This window comes from Rhopalosiphum maidis, chromosome 1 (genome assembly GCF_003676215.2).
Source record: "Rhopalosiphum maidis isolate BTI-1 chromosome 1, ASM367621v3, whole genome shotgun sequence".
NCBI classification, from domain to species: Eukaryota; Metazoa; Arthropoda; class Insecta; order Hemiptera; family Aphididae; genus Rhopalosiphum; species Rhopalosiphum maidis.
In genome coordinates, this window is record NC_040877.1 from 81,604,360 (window position 1) to 81,628,361 (window position 24,002).

Below are 24,002 nucleotides of genomic sequence, written 5' to 3' on the forward strand. Positions count from 1 at the left end.
CACTAACATCATTACTAAATACATTTCCCTTAAAATAACTTCATATATCACTGATACTATACGTCGTGTACGACTTCTTTTATTTTTATATACCTACACGTTCACCATGTTCGCGTATAGGCAATGGTCATTACACATAGACATATCTATTTAATTTGTCTTTTTGGAATCCAATTTAGACTCTTTTAATTTTCTCCAATCATATAACTCTATGTTATAGACTACCTATATAGTACGTATAAAGAACAAAGTTACCATTTTTCATTGACTATTTACTTATTTTATATGTGGTATTTTTAGTAGAAAGTACTAACCTAGATTATACATCATTGTCCAGATGACAAGTTAATGCCCACGGGATTTTTTTCGTAGAAAATAATAGGAGTATCAAATTTATTGTTAACTAGAAGAAACTTTGAAAAATAAATAGCTTGCAAATCGTTAACAAACGCATAATTTTCTAATCTATTTTTGATTTACATTTTACAGTAAAAGATTATAATAGAGCGGGTGGAAAACTTATTCCCATGTGGTCTTTCGTTTCTATGCACCACTACATCATACATATAACAATGTACTTACAATGAAGAGAACATAAAGTTATAAATAATGAAGTAGAAAAGAAAATCTCACTTTTAGATCCCTGTGTACTACCCCGTTTGTGTGGCAGTGGTTTACACTTTCAAGAATCTGCTGAATACAATGCGATGCGTCAGCTTCACTATAGAACTCTCTTGCTACGATGTCTTCAAATAACTCGCCACCTGTCACTCTGTATAAAAGAATAAAATAATAGGTTAACTTTATATGAGATAAGTTCATTATAACAATTAAATTTCAAAAAAAATATTTTAATAATAATACGAGTAATTAAAAACTCATTTATTTATGATTATTTTAGTAGGAAAAAATAATTTTATAAATGATGATTATACTCGTAGCATTTTTTTTATTCTTCTTGTCCTACTGATTGTAAGTATTAAATTCGTTAAAAAAATAACCTTCGTTTTTATTTGAAACATGGTCTCTGTTCTTTTAATCACTTCAGAAAATCGTAAGTAGAAAAGGACAATGGTTGTTGTTTTCAAAAGATGAAAATGCGCGAGACACACCCTTATTTGAACTGCACCCTCGTTTATTTCGATTCCATATTATTAATGATGCGTACAGAAGTTTTATTGTTTGAAACTATTCATTTTCAAAATTATCAGCTATAACAATACTAAAATTTCAACATTTTAATTTTAATTTAGTGTTTAGTTACTTTGAAATGTTAGAAAAACAGTGTTATTATAATTTAAATACTATTGATTAATACGAAATATGAGTAACATTTCATTATGTATCGAATAATTAATATGAACACGTGCTCATTATTTTTTGTATTATAGGTGAACTACGGAATTTCAAGATTTATATCTTTTGTCATTGTATTTGATATAATTTAATTTGTTTTAGACATGGCTATGTCTAAAATTAGTAACATTAATATTTTATAGAACTGAAAATTGTATCTAACCAGTAGATATTTACTTTAAATACCTAGTTTTTGTTTTAATATTTACAAAAGTTTTCTTATGCAATTTATGGAGTTAGACCGATATTGACATAACTTTTGTATTTAATCTGGTCAATATTTCCATGCGACAAAAAAATTTATTATTGATTTAAATCTTGTAAGAGGTGATTATTTTAAGATAATAGATTGTTCCCATAAATATTTTTTTTATGTTATTTGAATTAATTTGAAGTAAACAATCGTAACAATAGTGTAATTTTTACTTTTCTTGTCGTGTTGATTTTTAATTTTTATATTTTTTTTAAAGACAAGATATTTTTAATTTCCCAGAAAAAAATATTTTTATCAGACTACCAATGTATCAAAACCAAATATTTTTTATTTCATAACTAATTATCAAATGCCTTAATTAAATTTATAAATATGATACAATTTTAGTTATTAAAACTATAATAAGACACTTATTAATAGATATAAATTATTATATCTAACCGGAGAGTCTGAAACATAGATTTTTAATTACTCAATTTATTTCCATAAGAATTGGATTTATTCATTAAAAATACTATTCGCATAAATATCCTAATTAAAAAAAATATCATAAAACATAAAAATAATAGTAAATATAATGAAATTTAAGTAAAAATATGTTCTTTTTACCTTTTAAGTGACTATCATGTCATACCCCCCTACCTCTCTAAAAAACATAACTAGGATATATTTATTGGTGTCTTTGACATAAATTTATTAAATTAAAACGAATATAGACATGCAGAATTGACTGATAAACTAGTGAAGTTATCTCTAGAAGAGTGGGTGATTGCAAACCCAAACGCGCGGTTTATACATATTGAAATAACAAATATTATGTACTGTTCGTCTATAATTGAATATCGATTTACACTGGACCAGTTGATAATTAAAAAAATTGGCTCGATTAAACTTTGGCATCCTTTATAGGAAATTGAAAATAACACTCGTGAGATAATTTAACAAAATATAATTTCATTAAAAATAATAAAATAATAACGAGGAAATGTTGAATATAAAATAATATGTTTAAACGTTTGAAATTTAAAATTTAAATTTAATATAACACAATATTATAATATATCCCAATAAATATTATATAAATTATTATCTATTTTATAATTCCGTTACTATATAATATATATTGTTATTGTATAATTAGTTTTATGTTTGATGTTCGTATTTGCCAGTCCTTGCAATATTGGTCTCGTGTCCGCAAGCGTAATCTATTTCTGGGTCTAGTCCACGTACTATTATATTTATATAGTCAAGGCTTCGCGTTATATGTGCACGGTTCTTTCGCATTGTAAAATAAAAAATACCGTAGATCTACCTACACGTATTATAACGGAAATTGTTGTATACAATAAAATCATCTACTTACAGGTCAAAAACGAGGTAGTGGAACAGTTCCTCTTGGATGCTATCGTGTAATCTCACTATAATAGATATTATAATAACAATTCATTAAAATAAATTATTTAACTTAAATATTTGTAAAGAAGTATTATTACGTCATAAAAACAACTCGCCTATATTTGGATGTTGTAATTTCCTGCATATTCTTGCTTCCCTCTCTAATTTTTGAAAATCTGAAACATTTTAAATAATTGAATAATATATCTAGTTATCTAGTCAACTTACATAATATGTAATACATATATTCAAAACTGAACAAGTCAACCAATTTTTTTAAACTATTTTACTTTAAGTTATCCTAAAAAAATATAACTAAGTTAAGTTTTCATTAATTTTAAGATACAAATTAATTTGAATAACTAAGTTAAGTTACACATTTTCAGGAAAATTATAACTTATTCAAGTTAAAAGTTCAATAACTTTTTTTTTAAATACCCTTAATTATAAGTACTGATAATCGAAAGAAAAATTACTAGTTTGGTATTAATTACTGAATAGTATAATAATATATTTTTTATTACTATTTTTAAAAATAAATAACTTAATTATTAACTAAGTTATTTTCTTACATTTTATTTTCTTAATTAGTTAAATTAAAATTTATCAAAAAAATTACTTTTTACTTTTTAAATAGTTACCGCCCTGCTTTGCATACATTATAGATAAGTGTATAATGTAAATATATAGCATATTATTGTTAAATGTATTAATATTTTGTTTATATATATTTTATATTAAATTCAAATACATTATAATCGATACTTTTCTACAAGCACGTCAATTAGAAATGATTATTATTAATTTGTCTTAAAATAAATTAAATGAGTATACATTTTCAATTTTTGTTTTCCATATTTAATTTTATAAGTGCTTTTGTAATTTTATATATTTTTATACACTTAATGAAAGTTAACTGTGTATATCTCAAATGAGTATTAATATAATTTAATCGTTTGATCTTTGTTAATAATTAAATATCTAGTTAACTAACTCCCCCTAGTGTAGTTAATTTAATTTAAGTTTTCCATTTAAAAAGCTTTTTATTTAATTGACATTCCAATTCATAATATATAACTGTTATCAAGAGAATTTGTTAAATTGATTTTTTTCTCCCTGACTATAATAATACAGGTGCTATGAAGGACGAATCGATAGTAATTATTTTAAAAACTTTACAATCACTTATTGAAGTTTAAATGGACACTTTCTACACACATAAAAAATATGCAGATATAATCGTGTTTATCTATACACAATATACATGCGTTATAATTTATATTACAGTATTAAATATTTAATAAATACGTGTGTATAGTTTTTCATATACCTATAATAGTATAATATAAGTTTATTTTACTATTTTATCTTATAATAGTTTTTCTTCTATGTTTTTATGTTTTTCAAACAAAGATTTAAAATATTTTGTTTAGGATTATCTAAAATATCTGTTTATGAACTTAATTTATGATAATATGTTCATACAAATAAAGATCGTTAAGTAACTACCTATAGAGGTACTCTGCAGTGTTAAGTTATCATTATTTTAGTACATAAGGTTTAAAAAAGTAACAGTTTCAATACTAAAAATGGACTGTGTTTGCAGTTGAAAGCCAAACTTTAATAGGACGCGAGTGTTTTATAGTAAAATCTAATGGTAAAAAATTCATTCAAAAATAGTTTTGATTATTAGTTGTGTATAACTATAGTATCTTGTTAAGTTAGAAGTTACTTTAAAAACAATATAACTCATTATGTACTAATAGGTATAGGATAGTATATTAGTATTATATTAATATTGGAATAATAAATGACTATGTATAATTTTTTCAAAGGTTTATTTTAAATATCAATCATATAATTTCATAATTGTTAACTCTAAATAATAATACACATACTTATTTCATAAAAAATTTACAGGTTGTCAGATATCGATACAGGTTAAACTTAATGCGCAAGCCCAAAGTAGTTTTCCACCCGGTTAGTCCATTGGTTAACTTATAATGTAGGGTGAAAACGGGTCGATACCATTTAAATTTGGTTATTAAAAAGCAAAAACTATTTTAAACGTTCATTGGGCATTTGTTAAGACCACTTAATCTTCTGTATAATTCATATTATTGAAAAAGAGTAAAGACAAAAAGATTAAAAATATGATTAATATACTAACATAATTAAAATATATTCACTCGAGCGAGGGGTCGTATCAAACTTTACGTGCGAACGTGGGGATCTGTTATGTCACGTTCGACGATCGTGCGAAATCGTACAACACTGTAATATATATATTTATGCTGACGGATTTATATATGATTAATATTTTGTATATATATGTATACAGGGCGCAGGTCCAACTCGTTACCCCGTCTGATTATATATACTCACGGTGAAAAAACGAGGAAAACTCCCCCATGGTGATCCATTACCCTGTTCATAACTTAACCTCTCTGTTCACCATGCCGCATCGACGTGTATGTGTAGCACGATGTATAATTCGTATAATGTACAATACGTGTTTTGTTGTAGGTATACGAGTACCGCCGACGAAACGTGACATCGGCTAAAAACAACAGACTCGTTGTCCGGTCATCAAAATCCGCGTAGTGGCCCGAGGCGGTCATTTGTATTTATCGTGTCCTACAAAACCCTCTATAATATTATTATATCCCTCACACGCTCTCACTCTGTATACTCGATAATTCTTTATTTTTCTTTCACTCATTATTTAAAAAACATGTACACTTTTCGAGATGACGAGTGTTTACCGTTAAAAGAATCGCTTTGTATACGCATCCCTCTCTCTCACTCTTCCCTCCCACCGCCACACACACATGCTCTCTGTATACATGGCTTGTGGTCAGATTCGTGTCGCGCCGACTTCCGCGGCCGTGCCCGATCGCCGTCGAAAAGTAAATATAAGCGGCACACCGCGGCCGGTCGTCGTGGAGCGAGCCGTAAAAGCGCGCGTTTAATCAATACCGTGCGCCACGATGGTACGAGCAGCCTCTTCGCGCGCTATAGACGCGTCTGTCAGTCAGCATTCTTTGAATCTTCTTTTTTACGTCTTTCCTTGTGGCTACGTGCCAGTCCAACGACGTACCCACCCCAACTGTTTTACAATTTTAATGAAGTAGTCTAATTTTTAGTTTTGTTTTTTTTTTTTTTTTACTTTTATCTTTGCAAATAAAATTTGGAATCGATAAATTACAATCGATTAATTAATAATTGAATATTCTAACATATTACTATATTATGTTTTTTTTTATAATAAGGATTTAGTTTTAATTTTGTATTTGTATAATATATAAAATACACCGCTTACACATTTTGTACACTTTTTTGATTTGTATTTTATGTATTTCTACATCATATGTAAAAAAAACACAAATTGTTTTGATTTTGTGATAAGATTTTTACCGTTTTCACTTATGTGAAATATGCGTATTAGTATATACATAATCGTAAATTTATCATAATGTATTACTTATATTTACATTGTAACCATGATAATTTATTTAATTATTATTAGGTATATTGTTATGCATAAATTGAACATTTCGAGCTTTTTTACGGTTAGGCAACAAAATAACACAAAATGACTATATAGGTTTTAGCATGCAAGAAAGGACATAATAATAAGGACTCAATTTGGGTCCCAGTTATTTATACTAGTGACGGAAAAAGGAACACACTCTACCTTATTGCCATGACACCGCGTGTTGTCATTGTACTCGCGATTATTAATTAACCACTACACATATTTTAACTATAGAAAACTGCGCATTCAACACTAATTGCTTATTAATTCACATGTATACATTAGGTTATATTCGTTATAAGAAGTATTCTATAATGTTAAATGTGTAATAATATAGAAATTAAAGTTGAGGATTTTGTAAAGGAGCAATATGAATACTGATAAAATATATTGCAATTGAGTAGTTTCCAATAGATTTCACTAAATTTGTTTATAACATTTATATGCTGCAATATTACAACTATTCCACACTGATTCTCTTCTAATAACAACATACAGTATTTAAAATTATTGATTTTAAATAACAAATCAGTTTTAGAAAATATCATATAGATTGTATGGGCTATTTACATCGTAACTTTATTTTTATTTAAAGTTTTATCACGGTAATAGTTTCAAAATTAAAATGTACAAGGTTATAACATAAATTTACTTACAAATACAAAATAATGACACATAAAAAAATTAAATTATAATAATGATAATTTAATATACATATATTTGTATTATGTATTTATCATACATCCTCTAAAACTTTCTTTTGCGAGACAAATAATAAGTAGGATTGTAAAATGTATATTATATATAATATACAGAGTGATTCTTTTATCAAACAACACTCATTATTTCAAAAAGTATTAATGTTTTTGAAAATATTTTTTTACATAGTTTCAAATTGTTAAAAAAACAACGTTTTTATTAAAATTTTATATTTTTAAATATTTTTATCCTTATAATTTTTTAAGTTTTTTACTTTTTTGAATGACAACATAGATTTTTAATTTCATATTCCAAAGCAAAATAATTTTTTCAGCATTTTGATACATAAAAATCGAATTTATGGCGAGTAATTTATGAGTTATACATATTTAAAGTTTAGTTGCGCGGAGTGGAGTGGTATGGGGTTACCCTGCAAAATGTTTGTCCACTACTCCGCTTGTCTAAACTTTAAATAAGTATAACTCATAGACTACTCACCCTAAATTCGAATTTTATGTATCAAAAAACTCAGAAAATTATTCTGCTTTGAAATATAAAGTTAAAACACTATATTGTCATTCAAAAAAGTAAGAAACTTAAAAAAAATTTAAGGATGAAAAATATATAAAAATATAAATTTTTAATAAAAACTTTGTTTTTTAACAACTTGAAACTATGTAAAAAAATATTTTTAAAAACATTTATACTTTTTAAAATAACGAGTGTTGTTTGATTAAAAAACCAGAAAAGATTAATTAAAAGAAAAATTATTATCAATATTATTAATTTTTTTAATCGAGTTTAAATAAAACAGTATTTAATTTTAAATTATTTCGATATGGGAGGTTCAAAATATATATACTAATGTACTTTTTGTATAATAATATGGCAATATTAAATATTGCAATACCTGATACCAGTCTCTATGACCCTATTTTTGCTATCGTAACTAAAAAATGTAGGTATATGTACATTACGAATTTACAACGTCGAAAGGATTATAACTATAAAATTAATGTGTGCCTATATGAAATTTATCAAAATAAGAATGTAACTATACATAGTGTAATAATTTTTTACTACATGCAATTGGTACGAAATTTCTTAAAAAAAAAATGTTTAGTCTAAAACCAATTTGTTTGTATTTTTTAGTGTCTAGCGTTAAGGTACATGTATGTATAGCTGCAGTTATACCTATAAATAAATATATATATAATATATATATATATATAGAAGAGCTGACATCGAGTTTCTATGAGGCTGACATACAAAAACTTCCAGTGTGCTATGAAAAATGCATATAAATGAATGGCGGTTATGTGGAAAAATAATTCTTTTATACTTTATAAAATCTCGTATTAAACATTTTTAAATATAACTTTATTTGATCATTATTATTTCAGAGACCTTATACTTTTGAGACATGGATTGGTATATATGTATACAATTTAAAAAAATAATCAAATATTAAAAATTAAATTTATAGAATAAAATAATCAAATAATAATTGGATATTATATTTTGTAGAAATCATACGTCATTACATAGGGTCATGTAACGTATAATATAGTGCTATAGTTTTATTACTTGCAATCGTATCGTATTATTGCAAATATTATTTTTAATTATAAAAGTTTTTATTGAAATTTTTTATTTTACTATAAAGTTGTGTATACACAAAATCGTAGATGCATTTTGTAGAATAGTTAAGAAATGTGCAAAAAATTTTAAAATTTCCAAATAATATTTTTATTTTAGTGTAAAATTTATTGATTTAAAAAAAAAATATTTTTATTATAAAATATTATTATGTTTAAGATACAATTTGAAATTTTTTTGCTTCAATTAATTGTACATTTATATAGCATATAACATTTTTAAATATTTTCAACTCAGCATAACTACTATTTGATGTTTTGATTAAATAAATATTTAAAATATTACAGTTAATAAATTTAAAAGAAATTAAAAAATTTATAAATTTAATTTTTTAAAAGAGGCTTATAAATATTTTTCAGGTTAGTATTTAAATAAAACGTACATAAAATAAAAATCAATTGAAAACACATTTGTGTTGTATATAATGCAATTTCCCATGGTATTTGAACGTTATTGAATTTTAGGAACAATGAAAACTCCATTACCGTACCACCCAATAATATTTTAAACACCAGAGGAAAACACTAAGTTTATTATATCATAATGATTATATTTTGTCAATTTTGAAACGTTTGTTACACAAATTTAAAATGTCACGTATATTTATCTAATAAATTAGAAATTAATATTAACAATAATTTGATGCGAATAATGTCAGATTTTTATTTTTCTGTATTACACGTGAATAAATGTTCAATAGATAATATAATATAAATTTTAAATAGTATTACTTACTTTTTAATTTGCATCTATTAATTTTGTTTACAATGTTTGCATATCTGCATTATACTGTATTAGAATTAAAATAATTGTTTTTTAAGTGAAAAAATACCTACATATATTTATAAAATTACCAAATGGACTTGGTAGATTTTCTTAAAAAATGAACTAGAGAAAAATTAGATTTTCCTTCGCAATTTATAAGTGTAGGCTATTAGATTATATTTTCATTGCTTATCCGACCACCAAAATATGTACAATAACTTGTTTTTTTTTCATTGAAATACTTGGTAGGTCGGCAAAAGAAGGTCAAGAAGCTATCTCTTGACTTACACTTGTATTTTTAACCCTACCTCCTTCACTAATAGCAATTTTGATTCTTGACTCTTTCTCTAAAAGCTTTAGGGTTTCACTGTTCATGGTACAAATAATAAATAATAATGCCTACTACGTGACCTCTTTTGATAGTAAACCCTTATAAGAAATTAATCTCAGATCTCATTTTAAAACCGTTTTTAAATCATACTTGATATTTTCCATTTTTGTTTACTCAAATTAAAGATAATAATGTTCTTAGGTTCTTAAAAGATATAAAAAAATAATTTACCTCGGGCTGATAATTTTTTCGTATTTATAATTTTGGCGGCGAATTCCAATCCTGTGTGCTTTTGAATGCATTTTCTTACAACAGAAAAAGCACCCCTAAAAAAAAAAAATATTTATTTGTAATATATATCTATATAATTTATTTATTTTGTATAAACAATAATACAATATGATATAAAGCGTAATATTATTATTGCGTGATAACTATTACCTATATATCACGTATATAGCTATATAAATATTCGAAAAGGTTAGGTACGTAAATAATAACATGACCTATTTTCTTCAAGTTCTCAAACTTTTTTGAAATTAAATATATTACAAATATCGTTTACAAACAAAAATGTAACTTTCGTGTTATAATATTGTATATCTCTCTCTATATATATATAGAAAATGTTTTGCTATAAGAATTACGGAGATTACACAGTAATCTAATGTACTATCCACTATTTTTAATATAATGTTTGGAAAGCTCTATATAATAAATGTATTATATATGTATAGTGTGTTTGTTAAACGAATTTGTATTATACTTAATAGTCAGTTTTTATTGTGGAAACAACAAGATACTTAATTAAGTAAGACACATATTGGAATTTTTCAATAAAATATATACATTTTCATAAAACACCAAACTTAACATAGAAAATACAATATGACTCATACACATAATATTATAAATATATATTTATAATTATTGAATGAGTGATAAAAACGAATTAAGGTATAGATAATACATAACTATAATTTCAAAGAAGGGGCTTCTTTAGCTAACCTAAAGCATAAACATAATGCTTTTAGTTGAAATATTATTTATCAATTAATTTATTTTATAATGATACGTTAATTTTACAATGTTCTAGGTTCAGAATCAGAACAAAACGATGATATATTGATTTCACAGTGATTTTTTATTTTGTGCGTGTACACGATAAATAGTTAAAAAATACTTTAATCTTCAAAATTAGGATGGTTTTTGATAGTTGGTTGGATTTAGTTTGCAATTTAAGAAGGTCAAAAATCTTTTATTTTTTAAAATTAATCGGAATAAATAGGAATTAAAAAAATTATTCATTGTAAATACGGGAAATTTTTACTAAATTTAATGTATTATTATATTAAAATTTCTTACATATAGTATAATGTTTAAAATATTTGAAATCTTTTTAACCTACCTATAGAAAAATTTAAAATTTTTAATTTTTATAAATATCAATTAAAAAACGTTTGCTTGGTCAAAAAATGAAAATTAATTCCAAAAACATGCATAAGTTCTTCTTATATAGATATATAAAAATATTTAATATTCATTGGCATAATTTTTTTTTATAAAAATTTAAAGTTCAAACTGATAAAATTTATTAAAATCATATGCAAATTTTTTAGTTGAAAATTTATTAAACGTTTAATTCTTATAGACTTAAACATTTAATATAAAGTTAGTCGTGAGCCATTAATATTGAAACCCAAAATATTTAAGCATTTTATCGACATTTAAGTTCAAATTTGGTCGAAAATAAATAATTTTTTAAAACTATACTTAATAATTATTTTATATTATTCATAATATTCTTTTATAATTCAAAAACATTATTCGTGAGAATTTACAACTTCCATGTATTTTATTATATTTTATAGACAAAATGGTATTTGTTCTTCGATAAAAATTAATTTAATTTATAATAGTAAAATATATTACTTTAAAAGCAATAACAAAAAACATAACAGGAAATACTATGATAACTATATAGGATGATAATAGTGATAATCTTTCTCTACTCGTCTACTCAAAACTGTTTTTCGTATTTAACGATATATCATTGAATTCAAATTTAACATATCTACCACAATTATCTACTCGATATCTATGCGCAACAGAGCAGAACCCATAAATCTACTTTTTAATTAATCATTTTATTTTTATGTCAAAGACACTTTTTTTAAAAAAAAAATATATATATTCTTATTATTAACTTTGACGGGGTATAATTTGGTAATAAAATGTATCTAGTTGCTATATTTGGGAGATAAACAGATAGTTATTTACTTTTAAGTTATCTGGTTTATCTTCATGATCTTCTATAGGAAGATGACTTTTGGTAAGCATAGTTTTAGCTTATAGGTTTGGATGTTTTTTTTTTTTGTTTATTTTGAGATCTCCTTCAGTTAGATTTAGATTAGAAATTAGATTAGAATAGATTAGAAATTTTTTAATTAATTAATTATCTGAATTTATAGGCAGTGCAGTTTTCCATTATGTTGATATTAATAAACCTTTAGTAATATTTTGTAGAATTTATTTTATTTAGATTTTGAATTTTCTTCATTTGTGATGTAGCGGCTCATAGTATGTAACTCATACTCAAAAAATTTAATTTTTATACGATTTCACTACCCACCTAGACATTTAGTTAAATGTCTGTTTTGTTAGAGCGAAAATGTAATTATATTTTTTTATTAATTAGGTATTATTTATTGCTATTCTATAAAAAAAAAATTATGTATTATTTATTAATACTTATGTGTAAATACGTAAGCATATGAAATATTTTCAATTTTGGGTCCTTCAATACTATTTGTAACCTAATTATAGGTATGATAGTACGAGTATAGAAATGAACAAAAAGGTTATATTATAATTACATGTTTTTGTTAATTTTTTGTTATAACTTATTGTTACATGTTATTGTTCAGAATTATAGATTTAACGATATGGATAGATTTATCAATAGAGAGTAAAAGAGACGAAGACATATATATATATATACATAACCATAAAAATAATATTTATTATTGATCATATATAAAACTCAGTGATTCGATATATCATTTTGATCACGTATCCAATGTGGAATTTGGAAAATTATAGTTTATTATTATTTGTATAAAGTTAATACTCAGTATTGCTGAATTTTTATGGATTTCAATCATTCATCGATTATCAAAACAGTGAAACACCTAACAAGCGCGCGGTCCGTTTAAAATTGGAGATGTCTCGATTCTCCACGTGTATTCCGTTTTTAATTTTTACAATGTGCATAGCCCAAGTACGTCTTCGATCCGCAGCCTAACTTTTAAAATGAACTTAAGATGAACTACAATACTTTATGAAAGTACAAATGTATAATTACACACGTAGGTAATGTTTAGAATAATGACTGTGGCAATGGGGAGGAAAATAAATTGTATTCTTATTTCAATAATAACTGAGCACAACTATAACTCATTTACGGTCAATAAGTGAAGAGTTATGCCATAATAGACAAGCAGAACTTTCATAGAACTTCTTTAATGAAAAAAAAAAAAAAATTAGAAAAGTTAGTGCTCACAAATCTAAAAAATCTAAAAATAAGTACCAAAATATTAAAATATAAATTACAATATCCAAATATTTTTGAGGTAAAAAATAATTTATAAACTTCGTGGTGACAACCTAAATAAGCTGGGACACATTCAAGTTATATCTTAGGAATATGATTTTTTTTGGGAGGGCACACACGGGTAATACCCTCGAATGTACTTGGTACTAATCTATCAATAATGGTCAATTTATGATACACTCAGAAAAATACTTAAAATTGTTCCGCAATCGAATCTAAGCGTTTTCGAAAACTGCACTAGATATTTCACCTAATATACTTCTTTACATATTCTTATTGTCAAGCAGTCTTTTGATAAAAATGATCAGTTGTAAATTGTGAAAAAATAATCATAATATAATGTATAACATATTTATTTAATTTATAACATAACATAATTAAGAATATTCATAGTGTCATATAGGATTTATATAAACGATGATATATATTACAGCTTAAAGCTTTTCCCACAATTTCATAGGTAATTAAATTTAGTACTAAAATCTATAAAATAAAAAATACCTTTGTAACTTAAAAATTATCTCTAATACTGCTCTCTCCTCTTCTGTCAAAGTATTATAGACCATAGTTTATACCCATATCAGTGTCGGATTAAGAGTTAAATGTCAGTCGGTGACCTATTATAAAAAAGAAGCTTTGGCCCATAAGTGTATCATTTTTTTATTTCAAAATGGTAACTTACTAATATCCTCAACAGAACATATATACTCAATAATCAAGTATTATTAAACAGTCCACAAGGCTACCTAACGATTAACACTATTGAATCTACTATACTGACCCATATATATACGGATATAGTGAATTCATATTGTCCCACGCGATATTAATATATTATTATAATATTATGCTAACGGGCTACGTATAAATAATATAATAGAGCAGTGTACCATATTATAATATGGTCGACAGCGTTTAAAAATATAACGCTTGACTCCTGCTGATGATGAGACGGCGGACGGTGCCAAACGGCGAAAAAGAAACCAGCTGGCACGTCGTATATTGTAATAATATATAGTATTATACATATCACATACAAACATATATTATGTTGCTGTACTGATGTAGGTAAGTCGTTGATGGTACCTATACTATGTATAGTACCTATATTATAAAGCGCACACGCGAACGCGCCGTGCCTAAAAAACACTCTTTACTCGCGCGTGCTCATCAAATCGCAGAGACACAAGTGTGTTGCCAGCAAAAAGTCGCGTCACGTGACGTGAGGTTTGTACTATATATATATATTATTAAATTATACATGTGTATAATTAAATAATGTGATATTATTTTATAATTTCGATGTAATGATGATCGCTGTAATATATAATACAATAGTTATATAATGATATTATTATACATATATTTCACCACACATTATTATATACCTACAGGGTATTTCACCGTATTGGTTTTCATACACACCCACTCAACTTCTGTAACTTACATATACTTCTCTTTTACCACTGGACTAAACTCAAAATGTACATCATAACTATTACAAGTTTAAAACACTAACTGTTAGATATAATAGAAATAAGTTATTTAAAAATGCATATTTATATAATTTTTAGCTCGGTATAAATCAGCTATCGTCTGTGATCATTAGCAAATACTTATTTGTTTAAGATAAGTCAGTTAGAATTGTTGAAATTCTTATTTATTTAAAATTATTGTTGACTTTAAAACATCGACATGAAACAGCGCACAGACACAACGTGAAACAATAATATTAAATCCATTGCGTGGGGAGGTGCTAAAATATAAGTTATTTGTAATTTAATTTTTATGTACAAAGTGTCAAAGTAAGGTCAATTTAACGGGATCGAATTTTAAGTCAAATGGTACCCAGTTACCTACATATAGAATTAGAGCTATATAGTATATATACTAGGTACGTTATACATACTATCACACATCTTGTTGTTAAAAAAAATACCTCTCAAACATATAATTTAAAAAAAAATAAATACAACATTTATTTCACGTTTCTATGTATAGTGAGCTGATAGCAATGACGATACGACAACTATCAAAAAATAAATTAAACGTCTTTAGTCTTTACCTAGTAGGTATTATTGGCTGTAGTAAAAACTATGATATGCCTGCATTGTGTATTCATTGACCACCCTCATATTACAACTTATACGTAACGTACGGAGTATATTATTAATACGTGTGTGTATTTACCCTCTGCTCCCTCGAATCCTTACAATTGGCCTAATTATCAATTGTAAATCTCATTTATCGTTCGTTCCCCAACTGGCGAAGACCTACCAATAGTCCTTGGAACGTTGCAGGAATATGTAGACAATTGAACGAATGTAAATATGTGTGTGTACGCACGAGTATGTCTGCGAATTGACAAGTGAAACAATTTACAAGTTATGCACTGTTCCGCTATCCTTTCATAGTTTTATTGTATAATATATTATTATATCCACTGGTAACTCGTTTAACATTCTTAATTAATTTTTGTACCTACATTGTTTTTTTTTGTAAAACCATCAGATTTTTTTTCTAATTTAGCCAATTTAGGTTCCAATAACTAATCAAATTTTTAAATTTATGGTGGTCCTTAAGTTGAATTTGATACATAAATACCCAATACCTGTAATTAAATAATATGAGGTTTGTTGTTTTTAAATCAAACACGCCATAAGCTTTACAATTTAGGACATCAAAAATTGAGTATTTTGGAGGTATGCCAACGGAATAAATTCAGCCAGTTAAATTAAAACATGTTAAAAAGCATTTATGATAAAAAGTATATTATAGTATATAAATATTAAAGAAATTTTGTGACATTAGAAATAAATATCCGTTAAAATTGTATAAAATTAGATTGGAATAATGAACTATATAATTATCATGTCAACTCATAAAGATAATATTTAAGATTTATAGAAAATATAGTATACTGAGAAACTGCATTATAAACCACTATACATAGGTATACACAGTATACATTCGTTCTTTTTTATACATATATTTATTTCATACATATTAATTATATATTGTATATACAACTACCATTTTATGATATTTTAATATCTCAGAAAACATCCTCTTGATCATTAAAATTGTTTTAATCATATAAAGAGAAGTACATCAGTTAAATCTTCTTAAGCTCTACCCTGTTATCACACAGCTATTGTAGTTCACCATTTATATAAAAAATACATAAGTTAATAATCTCTATACGCAGAGGACAGATTCTAATACAATATTGATAACTTCGTTAAAATATTATTAAATCATAACTAGTTGGGTTAATTTCATGCAGTTTATGTACCAACACTACCAACCTACAGGAATTTAAATGAAAGAATGGAGAAATTACCCACTTGTTATACCGCTATACCAAACTAGCCTGTGAGCACTCAGTTCATGAAATTCTTCATCATCCGATCACATATTGCCTCATCAAGTTCGCGGAGAACACGTCTAAATACCACAACTACTACCTCGATCTCGCAATTTGATACTATGTGATTTTTCCCTATGGAGACTGTTTCCTATGTTATTATCTGCATGTAACCAATAGTAACCTTATTTATATAAAAAAAAATTCGATTTTTGTGAGCCAATATTTCGCTATTCCTCTGTAAAATACAGTATTCAAACAATTGGCTTCAAGATGCACATCATCGGGATTACCTATATACTAAATTAGACCCTATTAATGCAATAGATTTAGCTTTGAATCACTTACTCGCGCACACAAGCATTGTCTTTTTAAGTATAGATAAATTAAAAAAGTCAAAAATCTAAAAATCTATAAAAGGCTCAAAAATTATATCATGTATATAAAATCTTAATATATATATTATGAAAATTTAAAGTACATCTATATATGATTATTATTTTAGAATAACAACAAAATAAGAAAATCAGTTTTGTGTAAAAATTCTTTCACTATTCCCCCCCCCATTATTTTAAAAAGTATTTGGAATTTTCAATTTTGTCTTCACAAAACTAGTACCAACTTGATTCATTTTCCAACTAAAATATATTAAAATGGAAAATCAAAACATTTTTGTTCTATAAAACGAATAAACATACTAACAAAAATAAAACCATACACATCATTGTAAATTCAATTTGTATTCATCGCTCCGCTCAGAATCGAAAAATTTAGTAACGTTATTATAACAATTATTGTCAGAAATAATGATATCAAAATTAAATTTTTTTCCGTACGAATAATATTATAAAGATTGAGGTCAGTTTTTGCTAAAACAATATTAATTATTTGATCAATACTCTGCGTGTGTTTTTTTTTTTCAAAGAGTCTCGAGCATGCATAATAAATATACAAACACACGAACGATGAATATTTTAGAAATCCCTTTTTTTGTTTGTTTTAAAAATTCCAAAATTCACTTGAAAAACAAGCGACTGTTAAAGGTATAAATATGAGATATATAAGCAAATATATTATGCATGTACTTTATATACAAATTCTCAGCTTCCGAAACGTTTTAATAACGAATGATTCAATTATCACTGCGGTGTAGCGTATTTTGTCGCGACGTGAAAAATCTATCTGCCACGGCACCGTTTTGCTCGATGGACCGTTTATCTAATATATGTACACAAATTAGGTGGGAATTCGGTGGTACTGGTGGTAGGGTATAATGTATTAATGTTGATTTACGGTGACACTAACCTAACCACACACACCACCCCCGCGCACCATAAACCAAAAGGTTGAGCACACCTGAGTTGAGTACAATGAAACTGTCGTCATAGCGACAGCCGATGCGAATTGATTTTACTCAACACAAAACGCATATGTCGCACAACCAACTATTATAATATGTATATTATTATAAGTATTATTATTTATAGTCATTGAGATAAATAAGAATACTAGTATTCGATGTATATAGGTAACAAAAGGTCAAAGGACACATGAATACACATATATTATATAGTATTATATATAATATATATACACATAACTATGGTACAATACTATCCCGCTGCAACAGATACCGACTTCGATAGCGAAATAATATTTCCGGTATTACGTCAGACTTGCATTATAATATTATAATACATAATATAAACACATCTCAAACTAGGTCTTATGCTAAAGATTTTTCCTTGTCGGAGTTACGCCCAAAGTACATCCTACTTTGACTCAAGTGGGTGGTGTAATGGAAATATGAGGGATGGTTTCTAAAATCAACAAATTCTAATTATTATTAGAATAATAATATATTATATAATATAATATAATATAATAGTATAATATATATTATATATATTATATATTATTATATTATTATTATTATTATTATTATTTCGATATTCTAATTATTATAATGGAATAGAATTATGAAAATAATGAATCAAAATATGAACACACCAAATTATTTTATTTCAACTGCGACAATTCATATTTTTATCATCAGTCAACTGTAATTATTTAGGTATTTCTAACTAATTTAACTAATTTAGGTTTTAGTCAGTATTAGAATAAGGTTTGCATCGGCTGTTGTTGTAGAAAAAATAAAACAGACAAGTACAGCAATATTTACGACAGTTGACCGTTAACATAATATCTACTTGCGTTTCAACAGATATCAACAGATAATCATATTAAGTTTGATGGAATGTTATCAACGAATATTATTATTATTTATATTTGTTTAATTTTTATAGTTTTGCCACTATATTTGTGAATAGGATTTAATAGTTACACGTCTAGAGTCTTGAAAAACAAAAATTCAAAATAAGCAGTGTAAACATCATAAGCGTCACTATAAAGTCACAAAGAGTCCTTAAAAATCTGCATAATCGTTAAAAATAAAATATGTTTAATACATATATTTTATAACTACATACACCTATGTTTAGATACAAATATTTATAAAATATTATTATCGATAATCTTATCAAAACATTATTTTTCTTTGTTTATTATAGCTTGATAACTGAATCAGATTTTTAGGTCATACACGATATGTTGATGCATATTTTCATTTTTCTTATACATAAACTTGTACTATAGTATAGTAATAATTATATTTATACATATATATATTTCGCACCTCTAAAATAAGAATGTCAAGACAAAAAAATTATAAATTTAAGAAAACCGATTCAAAATTTAAAACTAAGATATGTTAAAGATTTTGTTTCCTATAAACTTGAAACAATAAACTTAAATACTTACAGATGAACAGATGTGTATTTTAATATGATTTCTTCAATTATCATGATATTAAAAAACACTTTCTTAAACCCAAAATATTAGATTTATAATATTTTATAATATTATTTTTTAAGTGAATAAAAGACTTACATGTTTTTAGATATTATGATAAAATGTATTTATTTGAAAATACAAGACTGATAGATTGACGTATTTCAAATGATGGCGCTAGCATATCACAAATTATAAAATGCATACGCATACCACCAAAACTCTAAATATTACTGTTTTCCAATCAACACAAAAATTAGTTTCTATTTTGCTCAAGAAACTCTTCGAAATAAGGTAGTTTTAAATTTTGACTTCAGTATAATCAACTAGTAAATATTTAAAAATTGTACTACCATAAAGCAAATATTGTTTTGTTACTTTTAAATGCACATAGAGCTTAAATCAATGAATTTTGAGTTGTAGCAATCTTGTTCTAGAGGTTTTATAGTGACTATGAATTATTTTCAATTTTAACCCATTGTAACAGTTTTTTTTCATATCAAAATTTAAGTTTTAACAAGGGGGAGCTAAAAAATAAAAACTTATGGGGAGGGGTGCTAAAAACGTCTATAGTAAGCTCACCCCTCCCTTAATTAGTTACGTCGATGTGTTATATTCAACCACTATGGCTACATATTTGACAGCAGTGAAAATATGTGCCGAAATAGAAAGGGGAGAAGGATATACTAGTGATTTCGAGGCTTACAATACGTATCTTCTGCTGCATACCGAAAACAAAAACCTACTCGCTTATTGGATTCGCATTACACTACACATGCCGCGCATATCGATTCGCTGTTGTGGTTACTACAGTGCCGGGGGTTAGTATGCTTGCCAAACGAACAAACCACCGAGATAGAAAAGGGAAAAAAAATGAAAATTCACACCAGAGTCATGAAGTAATAATAATAATATAAGCGCAATGAAAGGTTAAGGGCTCATATAGAGCACCACTCCAGAGAGAAATAGTGTCATAAGGGTCATTAAAAGGCGCATGCTTGCTAAAATTCACAGTCGTAATACTACTGGTATATGTAGTAGTGTGTGTGTGCATAAAGACATGGAAGGGTCCAGAGTGGTGGTGGTTGGGACGCGTAAAACTGAAGTAGGGGAGGAAACGGAGATGATGAGAGTACGAGAGAGTGAAGAGGGTGGTTAGTAAGAGAGAGAGAGAGAGAGAGAGAGAGAGAGAAAGAAGAGAGAGATAAAAAGAGAGAGTGAAAAGATAGAGAGAGAAGTTCAATAAACCCAGCACCCGGTTGTCCAACAATGACAAGCAACACGAATTGGCATCTACACCCACCCTTTCTTTACCTTTCATCATCTACCGCTCACCATATATATATATATATATCATGACATAAAATATTTTGTTTCCATCTCATCCCAATCATGTTTATCATATTTTGTTATCCTTTCCGAAAATTTTATTGCACGACCGATAAATATATATATATTCATTATACTCCATGAAATTAATAATAATAATACAATTTATAATCAATCTGCAGGGTGTTAAACACATTTATTAATTACAAAAAGCCAATAATAATAAAATACATTATATAGATTTCACCCTAATTTCGTGCTGAGGACCAATTTTTCATCCTTTATATATTTACTTACCCAAACGCGATAATAGTAATGAATAATGATACTTAATGAAATAACTAATAACAATTTGGCGTATGGATATAGAAGATATATATTATAATGGTATGTATGTCAACGGCATCCTTCGATCACTGTGCACGTACCGAAATCAGAGTTGTCAATCGAATGCGCCTCCCGTGATAATACTAATTTCATAATAATATGTGTATAGAATATAATACCTATAGACTATAGTAATATTATGCAGTTGTACTTCTATATATTCGTATATTATACCTACACAAATTATATTATACATGGTTTTAATACACATCTCGGTGAGGCGCCGCCGTCCTAAAAGCGATGGCACGTGATTTATGAGCACGTGCATTACGACAATTTAACGTCTATGACGTATGGCATATATAGTATATAATAAACTCTGTGTGTATATAAATAAATAAATATATATATATATATTATATACGGTACGCGGTTACAGAGCTAGTGGAAGTGACGGGTGAACGGAGGGTCTACGTAAGTATGTGTGCGTGAATATGTGATTGTGCTGTTATGTGTGTGCATGCATGAGTACGTATAGTGGACGGGTTTGTGGGAGGGGATGAGAGGGAGGCCCCGATGACCTGATCTAATTTTGTAAACGTGTTGTTGCACTACTGCGGTTCGTCAGTCAAATCCCTACAGTCCTTGCCACCGCGTAATACATGTAAAACGCGTATGGGGCAATGACGGCGTGTGTATAATATGTGCACAATATATATATATTATATTCATGATGTCTATAGAGAACAGCCACACGATATAAACTTGTTTTCGCCTAGGGCACAAAGTATATTATTACTCTTACTTTCACCTTATAGGTATACACACATATATATATATATATATATATATATTATATCCTATACCCGTGTGTGTGTGTGAGTTCGCGTATATAATAAATACACACACATGCGCGGCAGTAGAACATTCGCTGGACTTAGATGCCGCCGCCGCCGCCGCCGCCACCACCGACGACGACGCTTTATCGATTCGCGTTGAATATGTGCGAAATCCCTAAACGAGGATTACGTCCCCGTCGACGCACAGACAGAAAATAAACCATTGGGAATTCGTCGTCGTCGAGTGGTTGAATTCCTATTGTTTTGTGTGTTTTGTGAAGGAACTGGGGGACACGTAAGAATAGAGCAAACACTAAATAATAACGCATGCATAATAATTTCATAATATAACATGCGCGTTATCGGCGGATGTCGATGGGATAATCAATGCCAAACAGGCGCCCGCAAGAGAACACGGAGGTCCCCAGCTAGGCTGAAACGAACGATAGAAGAAAAAAAAATTACAGGTGCGCTTATACGAAAAATGTTGGTAAGAAAAATTTCGTAATCTATACTCAGCGCTTACCATGGTACACTGTATATATACTATACTAATATTATGTCACTGCGGCACGTATATAATATTACAGATAATATAATCGTATAACACATCGTCGTCGTCGATATCCAAGGCGACAAACGTAGGTCATAAAAATAATAGTACAAAATATACATCATCCGGAGATAAATGCGTACAACACGAAGCGTCGTGATAAGTGCGTATGTATAATATATAGGTACTTACTTTCCGAGTTCTTCTTTAAGTTCGTAATTGTCACTAAATCGCGTACATACGAGCGGCGCGGCCATCGTGTCGTGCGGTGTTCGTGTGCCGTGTGCCGTATGTGTGTTTATACGTGGGTGTAGGTGTGTGTGTGTGTGTGTGTGTGTGTGTGTGTGTAGTATATGTATGGTTAGATTATAGTTTGTTTAAAAAAAAAAATTAAACCGAGGGGTCCCGCGTTCAGCGTTCGAACCGTGTGTCTACTGCGTGCAGCACAGTACGTCGGCGTGCGGTGTAAGCGTGTGCCGCGTTAGCGTTCGCTTTTGCGTTTGGGTGCGCGCGCGATCGCGTGTGAGTGTGTGTGTGTGTATAGGCGTTTGTGTGTGTGTGTCTGTGTGTAGATGTGTGTGTGTGTGTAAGTCTTGTGTGCAGTGCGTAACGCCGCGGACGCCGGTGCGGGTGCTCTGCGGGCGCCGTTCCACAATCAATACCGCAGACGGCGTCGGCGGCGGCGGCCGGTCGGCAAAGTTCGGCACGTCTCGGGTGGACCGCCGAGCTACTTGTTGACATCCCTCTATTATAATGGTGTAGCGTAGTGGAGCCGCCGCCGCCGCAGCTTGTGCTCGATATCAGACGCCGGCGCCCCTTTTGTATGTATATACGCGCCGCCGTCGCTGCTGACACAGCCGCGCGTGATATGTACAGTGCACACTCTTCCTCCTACCAGTCCTTCACTAGTTCACTAAAACTTCCTCGTCCTGCGTCACCGACGTACAAAGTCCCCGCCACCACGATTCGTTTTTTTTCTTTAAATTTTATATATATATATATATGAATTTTATATACGTACATAGATAAATCGTACTATTGTCAGCTAAACCTACCCCTTCCTAAGGGTGTTTCTGCCCCCCGCGTATGCAACTGGGACCAATACAATTCCTTGCTTTAATGAGCTATAAAATGGACTTTATTCGTTTAGATGAAAAACTTTATAAG

At 28.0% G+C, this 24,002-nt stretch overlaps 1 protein-coding gene across 21 annotated transcripts in view; it reads right to left on the bottom strand.

Annotated features, from left to right (window-relative positions):
• Window positions 1-23,474, bottom strand: part of LOC113556511 (calcium/calmodulin-dependent protein kinase type II alpha chain) — a 48,478-nt gene extending 25,004 nt beyond the window's left edge. For 9 of the 21 annotated variants that reach the window (XM_026961492.2, XM_026961489.2, XM_026961491.2 and 6 more), the window contains exons 1-5: window positions 23,028-23,473; window positions 10,189-10,283; window positions 3,082-3,141; window positions 2,934-2,988; window positions 634-772 (exon numbers count right to left, since the gene is read on the bottom strand). In XM_026961492.2, the coding sequence (XP_026817293.1) occupies window positions 634-772; window positions 2,934-2,988; window positions 3,082-3,141; window positions 10,189-10,283; window positions 23,028-23,092 (414 nt within the window). In that variant the 5' untranslated portion in view covers window positions 23,093-23,473. Of the gene's footprint in view, window positions 1-633; window positions 773-2,933; window positions 2,989-3,081; window positions 3,142-10,188; window positions 10,284-23,027 lie in introns of all 21 variants that reach the window. The other 12 variants (XM_026961497.2, XM_026961496.2, XM_026961503.2 and 9 more) reach the window with 3 other exon arrangements.
• Window positions 23,475-24,002: the final 528 nt, after the last annotated feature.